This window comes from Molossus molossus, unplaced genomic scaffold (genome assembly GCF_014108415.1).
Source record: "Molossus molossus isolate mMolMol1 unplaced genomic scaffold, mMolMol1.p scaffold_m16_p_14, whole genome shotgun sequence".
Lineage (NCBI taxonomy): Eukaryota > Metazoa > Chordata > Mammalia > Chiroptera > Molossidae > Molossus > Molossus molossus.
In genome coordinates, this window is record NW_023425349.1 from 5,787,694 (window position 1) to 5,797,278 (window position 9,585).

The 9,585-nt window shown below is 59.2% G+C and overlaps 1 protein-coding gene across 1 annotated transcript; it reads left to right on the forward strand.

The window, feature by feature from the left end:
• Positions 1 to 524: 524 nt before the first annotated feature.
• CUNH9orf50 (chromosome unknown C9orf50 homolog) lies at positions 525 to 7,672 on the forward strand. Its single transcript, XM_036261700.1, has 7 exons — positions 525 to 1,032; positions 1,301 to 1,391; positions 1,490 to 1,606; positions 3,897 to 4,057; positions 5,558 to 5,723; positions 5,892 to 6,066; positions 7,628 to 7,672. Exons 1-7 carry the CDS (start codon positions 525 to 527, stop codon positions 7,670 to 7,672), a joined length of 1,263 nt encoding a protein of 420 aa, XP_036117593.1.
• The last annotated feature ends 1,913 nt before the right edge of the window (positions 7,673 to 9,585 follow it).

Here is a 9,585-nt window from a genome sequence, read left to right on the forward strand (position 1 = left end):
TTTCAACACCCCCAGGACTTGCGACTCCCAGGAGCTAAGCGCTCCCTACCATGTGAGGCTACTTCCCCTTCACCAAGGAACAGGTGCCCTTACCCCATTCCACAGATGAGGCCACTGAGGAGTCCATCAGTTGGCTTGTTCATAAGTAGTGGGGCTGAGGCTAAATTCTAAATAATAATCATTTAAAAATCATAATAGTAGCAGCTAGCGTTTGTTGAGCGCATAGGACGTGTCTGGCACTATTCTAAGCCACCCACGTGTGCTCCCTCATCTGAACGTCACAGCGACTCCAAAAAGGTGGGTTCTCCTACGGTCGCCCTTTTCCAGGCGAGGAAAGAAGCTGGGCAAGCTCTAGCCTGAAGCCTCCCAGGGTGCGGCGAGCCCGCGATGCTACCCTCACGCCGCTCCGCATCGCTCTGGGCACTGTGGCCTGGGGGCCGGTCTATGCCCTCCTCTCCACTTCACAAGGCAATCCCCGCCCCCACTGGCGTGAGGATGCCCTGAGCTGACGGCAGGGCCAGACAATGCCCCGGCGTCGCCCCAAGTCCCGGGCCCAGCAGGTGGCGCCCAAGGGGTTCCCCGGCAGGGACACTCGCTGGAGGAAAGACCCGCTGCTGCCCAGTTGGCCTCCGTGCGATCTCCGATCGGAGTGGAGATCGGGGGGCTCGAGGGCCTCGGGGGGCAGCGCCGAGTGGTGGCAGGAATCCAGCGGCGAGTCCTTGCCCACAAAGCCAGGGGTGGATGTCCGTTGCCCCTCGCCGTGCGTGCCTTTTCTGCCCACCGTGGCCCCGCGGGCGGCGCGGAACAGGACAGGGCTGAGGTCGCTGCTGTCGCCGCCCGTGCTCCTGGCCGGAGCGCCCCAGACACCTGCACGCGCGCGCCCCAGGCCTGGAGTGTGGGAGGACTTCTCCAGGGGCTCCATGGAGGGCGAGGACTCCTTGGGCCCCGGCCTGGCAGAGTTCCTCCCTACCAGGTTCCGGGAGTTCCTGCACAAGCTCGGGGTGCAGTGGGTTGAGCAGCCACAGCCACCGAGTGAGGCCCTGCCGGGTTCCCAGGGGGCTGGGCAAGGGGGCCGAGTCATTTCCGGTGGGGAGTTCCCACCACCTTTCTAAGAATGATGTTAATGTTAGTTGAACTCCTGGCTGAGTTCTGGCAACCACCCCATGAGGGCGGGTCTACCGTTGCCCCTATGGTAGGAATGAGGAAACTGAGGCCCAAGGCCATAGAACTAGGGAGACCCTCATAAGGACTGTCCCCAAGCAAAGGCTCATAACTGTTTCCACCTCCTCCTGGCTCCCAGCATCCTCAGAATCACATCAAAGGGGTGTGTCAGAGCCCTGGTGGGGACATTCTGCTCAGTGTTCTAGCTGCTCCTTCCTCCCCGACCTGCGGTAAGTGTCAGGGACCAGCTGGTGGGACAGGGTTGCCATCAATGCTGGGCGGGGGGGGGGTGACCACTCATGCCAGATGTGGCCTATTTCTCTTCAAGGTGCCAGTCATCGAACTCCCAGAACAGTTTCAAGAAGGTTTTGCTCCATCAGGTACCTACCCTGGGGCCACTAAGGAAAGACCACACACAATTCACCAAGGTCAAAAAGGCCAACAAGTGAGTTATGGGAGTATGAGGGGACGGGTGGGGAGAGAAAGGGCATCTTTTCTTCCTTTCTTTCCCGTTTTACACCCAGGAATTTACCTATCTATCCATCTTTTCGTCCATGTGTGTGTCCACTCACGAATCAGGTCTTCTGCCAAAGCAGTCATAACCCATCTGAGTCCACCCCCCCACCCATCTATCCATCCACCTACAGGCCCATCCACTCATTCATCATTACATAGATCTATCCACGAGTCAGGTTTTTCCTCAACACATTCAAGAATCATTCATCAACATCTATGAATCCATCCACCCATTAACCAGGTCTTCTACCAACACATTCATAATGCTTCCATGAATCCATTCGTATATTCATTCTCTCATTCACCCATCCATCCTTGTGTACATCTTATCTGTGAATCAGGTCTTCTACAACCTATTCATGAGTCCATCCATCCATCCATCCATCCACCCATCTAGTCAGTCAGTCATCTGTTCACAAACTTCCACAATTCTATCCATGAATCCAGTTTGTAGATTAACCATCTGCAAATCCTTCTATCCATTTATACATCCAGGATACTTTCCATCTCTAATCTAGTCATGAAGCCACCTACCAGTCTACATAATTGTCATCCACTTATTCATACATCTACCCATCCTCCTAAGATCTAGTTCTTCCATTCAGACCTTTTCATTAATTCATCCATCAGTCCATTCATCCACTTACCCACCCACCGGTCTTCCACCCTTTTACTCATTCCATTATTCATTCATCCTTTTTTTCTTCTAACGTGTATTAGGTTTTACCGTATGTCAAATGTCGGGAGAAGTAAAATAAGGGATGGAGGTGGGAGAAGAGCCTGGGTGTTAAAACCCCCCTGGGCTTAGAGACCATAGCTCTAACGAAGAGGGTAAGAATGCAGACAAAAATTCCTCTGTCGTAAACAGGGGTAAAGGGTGAAGACAGCCCATGAGTTTAAAGACCTGGGAGAGCAAATACATGACATGCATGCCGTTCCTTCCAATCCCTGACCCTGACAGACAGTCCTAATCGGTCACAGCATTTCCCACGGAGCCTCAGAACCCTTCCTGACACCGTACTCCAGGCAGACACCACTGACAGATCAGAGTAGGTGTGGAAATGAACCCGATTTGCCAACCCAGGAACTTTAAATCACTCAGGCCAAGTCAACATAGCACTGTTCCCAGTGAATATAAGCGTGGCACTCACTCATCATCTCGAATGTGAGAACAGCAGGTGGACACATTCACAGTGCTCCATATTCGGGAGCTACTACGCGAGCACCTTCCAGTGTGCGGGACACCCCGAGGGGCCCTGGGGTGAGGAGGAGGCCAGGGTGCATTAGCACAGGCTCCAGCAGCCTTTGAGAGGAGAAGTTGAGATTTCAGACCATGGGCAGAGCCCACTGTGCCTTGGCCTGGCCCTGAGGCAGCACCGAGTGGGTGTTGATATGTCGACAACTGTTGGATTCAGGTAGGTCCAGTGCCTGTAGCCAGGCGCCGTCCGGGACACCTCCTGCCTGCCTGGCTCTCTAGTGGGCTGATGGAAAGCATCGCCCCTGGGTTCACACAGACATGAAGATGTGGCCAGATAAATGGATGCAGATACATCGATATGTATGGCCCTCCAGTGGAACATGGCGTTTCTGAATAACAGAGCCATGGCTGGACCATGTGGGCCCTCTGCAGCCTTGGCCTTGAGGGCAAACTTAGTAACAACCCTGAGTTCACCCAGCTGGGAAGGGGTATAACCAAGACTGACAGTAATAATAAGGACAGTTCCCACTTAGAGATGTTTACTTCGGGCCCTGCAGACCCCCTGCTTTGCAGCCCACTTCACCTCTTCACAGCCTCGTATGATGGGCATGACCATGATCCACTTTACAGATGAAAAACCATAGCTCAAACCCAGGACCGCCTGACTCCGGAGTTCATAGCCTTGTTCTCTCTGCTGAACTGCCTGATATATGAGCGCCGGCTCTGGAACCAGGATTCAACTCTTGCTTCCATCCCTTACTGGTGGTGTGACCTTGGGCAAGTTGCAAAACACCTCTGTGCCTCGGTTTCCTCGTCTGTAAAATGGGAATAGTTAGCGTCTGTCAAGGAGCTGTGTGGGCTTGGCGGGGTGCTGCACGGGACATGCTTGGTCCAGTGCCTGGCAGGCAGGACATGCTCAGAAAGGCCAGCTGCTGTGACTGTCAGCACCGCACAGCAAGCTCCCATCTGGCGGATGTTGTTGGGGCCCCAGCCCTCCCCTCCTCCTTGCCTCTTTCCGCAGCCCCCATGGTCTGCAGGCCCCCAAGCTCAAGGCCTCGCTCACCCACAGCTCCTCGGGGGAAGGCTCAGGGCACTGCAGGCGGTATTGCCCGTTCAGGGTGCGGTTCGCTGACGAGACCCTGCAGGACACGGTGCTCCGCTACTGGGAGCGCAGCTGTGCACGTAAGCAGACAGGTGGGGGAGCCCCGGAACCCTAGAAAGTCCCAGCTTAGACCTGGGGGAGCAGAGGCTGCGGCCCTGGGAGTAAGGTGCCAGCCTGCAAAAGTCAAGAGGTCACTGACCCTACAGAGGAGGTGTCTGAATTGGTCTCTGACATCCAGCGGATGTCAGGGTGACCTTCAAGGACCAAGTCGAGGGTCCGAGGTCCAATGGAAGTGTCCCAAAGCAGGTGGCACCAAGCAGCAGCCGTAGTGGTGGACCAGGGAACAATGGCCGCCCAGGCCTCGCCACCACTGAACCGCTTCTTGCCGCCAAGGGTTCCCATACGCCGTATCTGCCCACCTTGGAACCGGCCCCCACAGCCTCCGGACCCCAGGTCTGGCCCTCACATGGCTGACGGGCTGGGGACAGTGGGAAGGCACCAGAGCATCCCTTTCCCTCACTCGTGAAAGCAGACCTGGGTGAGGTGGTGCCCAGAAAGGGCCAGAAGATTCCTCCTCTCTCTGGGGAGGGCCAGACCACCTGGTCTGGCAAAGACGCTGGGAACCAGCAGTCCTGGCTCCCCAGCAGAAGTTTGCTCTAGCTCCTCAGGGAGGAACACGGTAGTGTCTGTCCGTGCAGCATAGTGTCTGGTGTTTTCTGGTGTCAAGAGGCAGCAGGAAGAACATTCGTCCTTGCTCGGGTGTAACCTTCTCCAAAGCCCCCCTTCTCCATCTGCTCAGACCCTTCCCAGGATCCCGCAGCCCCCACAGCTTCCAACAGCCAACCGCCTGCATCTGGTTTTTGGAGCACCCCCTGTGTGCCGGTTCAGCAAACAGCTGCCCCAAAGCCTAGCTGTAGGGAAAGTCCTAAAAATCAAGACCATCTCCAGTCCAGGCGGGATCCTACCGGCTCCCTGAGGGTCACAGGAAGTTGAAGATAGAAACTGTGATTCTGCCCAACTTCTGGCTGTTTGATGGGAAGCCAAGGCCCGGAGAACAGATGACACATCAGCTGTGAAGAAAAGCCAGAGGGGCGCCAGCTACCCTGGGAACCCAGGGAGAGGATGCCTGGAGAGTCAATTTCGTGTAAATGGCAGTTGGTGGCACCGGAGAGCTTCCTGGTCAGCCACTAGCCACAGGAGCTGTGGTCACACCCAGGGCGCCGGAGTGGGGCTCTGCAGTGTTTCCCAGCCCGAAGGGCAGCTATTGGACTTAAAGGACCCCCAGACCCCCTCCATCCCCGCAGGAGGGTCAGCACCCTCCCTTGGATTTTCATGGTGGGGTGACTGGCCTTTTCGAACTGGAGCAGGAGTGAGTGTAGGGGGCTCAGATTGGGTAATAAAGGCAGAAACAGTCACACAAGATAGTTTTAAAACTCAAACCTTCTCTGGAAGCAGCCAGAGAGGGAGCCTTGGGTTTCCATGGCAACTGGCTCTGCCCACCTTGCCTGCTAGAAGGAGGTGGAGAGAGCTGGAGGGGGTGCCCCTGGGGCAGAGCCCTCACAGTGCCCTCTCCACTCCAGTCCAGCAGGGCATCACCGAGAGCAGCCAAGCCACCCAGCCGGCGGCGCCGGAGCGTGTGTTTGGCAGCATCAGGAGATGGCTGGAGAATTTGCCCAGCGCCCTGAACTCCAGGACCAAGGAGGAGGCCACGGCCAGCTCCCCGTCCAGCTGGGACCGCCCCAGCCTGTGAGGCTTCAGAGAGGGGCTGGGGCTCACATGCATTGCTAGCACTCCCTGTAGACCTCCCCGCCAGCAGTGGGCAGGCCAAGGGTATGGGCCCTTGAGAGCCCTGCTAGCCACGGGTGGACCTGGGACTCGGGGTCCATTCAGCTCACAGGCTACTGTGCCCCCCAGGCTGATCCCGGAGCTGCAGAGACCCCTCTCTGAGAACATCTGCATGAACAGCAGGCAGCCCTTCACCCCCAGGGCCACCACCCAGCGGCAGCAGAGAGACCACAAAACCGTCCTGGGTTCCCACAGCATTCTTGACCAGGTGGGCAAATCGCCCAGCGCCTTGAGCCAGAAACTGGTGAGTACCTGCAGGCAGCCAGCCACCTCGATCTAGCACCCCTGCCTGGTGGGGTGGCCCGGGGGCCAGGTAAAGCTTCCCTACACACTTGGCTAGGGGGTGGGCTCTCGAGCTGGGCTGCCTGAGCAGAGCCCAGCTCCACACGTGCAGACTGCCCTTTCGCATTTCAGTTTCCTCATCTGTAAAATGGGGTTGAGTGTCTGCCCCCTGGTGCTGAGGTGTAGAATCCCCGGGCCGAGCGCCCTGCCTCCTACCCAGAGCCCCCCAGCCCCCACCTACAGGGCAGCACCCAGCGTGTTTTCCTTCTCCAGGAGTCTGTCCTGCCCCTCTTGGAGCTGCACATGGTCCTGAATCGAGGCCGTCCTAGGGAGTCCCAGCTCCTCTGGCCTTCCTTAATACAGCAGCAGGCTCAGCGATGAATGGCCTCTGGAGCCCAAGCCCAGGCATGAACACGGGCCAGGGGTGAGGAGAGGCCTTTCCTGCCCCACAAATAAATGTACATCCCAGGTGGCTGGGATCTGCTGCCAGGTCTCACCCTACGAGCCTCTCCGTGCCTAGTTGCTGGTGCCCAGGGTTCCTGGACCAGGGGGAGGAAGGGGGTAGAATCGCAGCTGTGATGGGGCTGATGGGGGGGAGGGGGCGGACAAGGCATCCCCAAGGGTAAAGGTTTATTCCAAGTGAACCCCTTCTGTGAGGTGGGAGACCCTGCCACACATACCTCCAACCTGGGACCAAGCCTCTATCTGGATCAGCCCACACCTGAAACAAATACCTGCCCTGACCTCTGACCCCAGCCTCTGTCTCTGATGGAACAGAGACTGCTCACTGGCCTCCCACTGTGGGGCCAGGGCGTCCAGACTCAGGCTGGGGGAAGAGAGCCCTGTGTGTGCACAGACATTTGTCTTCCGAGTCCCCCAGGCTAGGCTCACACCATCTGGTCCCTGGTCACAGCATCTGGGTGGGCCCGGCCAGATGTTTCTCTCCTAGTCCTGGGGGAGGGGGTGGGCAGTGTTCAAAGCCACGTGAAAAGGTGGTAAAGATTAAGTGGCAAGTTCTGCCTGGAGTCTATCTGACCGCTGCCCTGGCCTAGCAGTGCCACCCCGTCTGCCCGTCTGCCGGGTGCAGCGCTGCCACAGCTGTTCTAAACCCTGGACAGTCTGAGCCCCTCCACTGGAAGCCTGGATTTGGCCCCAACCCCTGGCCAGGCCCAGGATCCAGGCCTTTATTGCCACCTCCTGGCCAGTAAGTAAACTGCCAGGAATCCACGCCTGGGCACCCTGCTGAACAGGAAAAGGGTGGGATGGGGGATGGGCGGTGGCGGGGAGCTTGGGGCCAGGACATCTTGTGGATGGGGAGCTCTGTTTTGAAGGGGTGCCCTGGCTCCAGAAGAAAGGCAACAGGTCTAGGCACAGTTTGGACAAACCTTGGGGGGGATGGGCTGGGGTCAGTGCTATCACCCCCCTTGGGGTGGAAGGAGGCGGGGCTGGAGAGGGATTTCAATCCCTAGGATGACCTCCCTCCTGCCCCATCATTTTCCGGACTTTCACCCCCACCCCCACAGTATTTCTATTTTATGGGGAGCCTGCGGGTCTCAGAGGAGGCCTGATGCTACCGCACCTCTTCCCGGTGACCTTGCGTCGCCCATCTCGCCGGCTCCAGCCTCAGTTTCCCTCGCCCGGCCGCTGGCTGCAGCGCCGCGCCGCGCCCACGCGGGGGCAGTGTTGGCCTGGCTTTGGTGCCGCCCGGCGCAGCCGAAACTTCTCAGCTTGTCCTCTGGCCGGAGGGTCGGAAACTTTTCCCCTCGCGCCGCACTCGTGTCTCCCGCCTCCGCTCGCCCCACCCAGCGCCGCTGCGCCCCGTGGCCGGCCCCCAGCGCCTCTGTTTTGCCTTATGTTGATAAACCAAGAACGGCTGAGCTTGCGACAGCGCTGTCAGCAGCGAGCCCTGGACATTGATCCGCGTGCCTCGCACCGGGGCGGAGGCGGCCTGGGCCCCCCAAGCCACGCTCTTGCCCCACGTGTGGCCGAGGCAGAGGGAGGGGTCTCCGCCTGGACCCCGCGGAGGAGTGGGGTGGAGGGGACTCTGCGCCCAGGGTCCCCTAGAGGCTGGCTGGCGGGGATGCCCCCCAGTGAGGACCTTCCCCTCCCCGCTTCTCTGCTTCTCTGCGCCTCCCCAGCCTCCCTCCCCCGCGCCCCTTCCCCAGCCGTTCACTCCTCTCCCCTCCGAGACCGTCCCCCCTCCCTCCTCTCCTCTCTCCTCTTCACAAACATGGATTCTGTGTCAAGAGGACCTTGAGCATCAGCTCCGAGCCTCTCAGCGCTCGCAGCAGACACCGGGGACGCCTCCCACCGCAAATCCTCCACACTCTCCGAGGCGCAGGCTCGCACAGACACCGCGCACACACGCCAGACACACATGCACACGCTTCAAAGACATCACACCCATGCACGGGTCCTCGCCGCACACCAGAACCCCCACAGATGGCACCCATGCGTCCCCGCAGGGTCTCCCAGCGACCTCAGCCCCTGCGCACCCAGGGAGGCCGCGGATGCCCCACCCCCCCCCTCACCAACGGCCCCTCCCACACTGCAGGCAGAGCTAGGACTTGAACGGGGGACCAGAAAGAAGGCGAGGAGGGAGGCAGGGGGTGTTTCAGTGTGGGGATGGACCCCTTCCCGGCTGTTTCCAGGTTCTCAGTCTCTCACCCCTTCCCAGGGCTCCCCAAAGGGTCCTTTTTTCCGGTACATTTCCACTCAGGCTGGCGGCTGGCCAGCCCCTCCAGGGCCCCAGGGAGCAGCGGCTGGAAGGCCAGGAAAGTGGCCGTGGCTGGAGCTGGTGTCCCTGCTCAGGCTCCCTGCACCCTAGAACCTCTGCGGGTCCAGGCAGGTGTGCCCCCACACAGATCTTTTCTGTCCTTCTCATTCTGAACAGTCGCAGTCCCCACCCCGTTCTACCCCCACCCACCCTGGTCCACAGGAAGACCTGGGACAAGACCATGGGTGGGGGCAGTGGAGCCTGGTCTAGTTTGGGGGGTAGAGAGGGGGAGGAGGAATGACTCACCCTGAGGGCCATCGGGGCACATGGGCACCTTGGGGCAGGAGGACCAGGGCTAGGGCAGCGAGGCAGAGAGGATAGTTGGAGAAGGTGGACTGTGGCAGGGCGTAGAGATTGGAGGCAGAGCAGCAAGAGCTAAGGGTCATGGGCAGGAGGCCGCGGGGCTCCTGGGTGGGGGGCCGGGGAGAGGCAAGGGCAGGGCTGACTCCAGGCGAGGCTGGTCAGAGAGGGGCCACTGAAGATGTGGAACCCAGGAGAAGCCAGCCAGGGCTCCGGGGACATGAGCTGCCCCCTGGGCTCATCCACTTTCATTCTGCAGGCAGTTCATTGCGCACCTACTGTGTGCCACACACACTGGGCCCTGGGCACGAGGTGGGCACCAGAGTGACCAGCCCATCCTCAAGCTAGAGTCTGGTGGGGGACAAGGACTCAAATGGGCAATTCCAGGACATAGGGACTAATGCT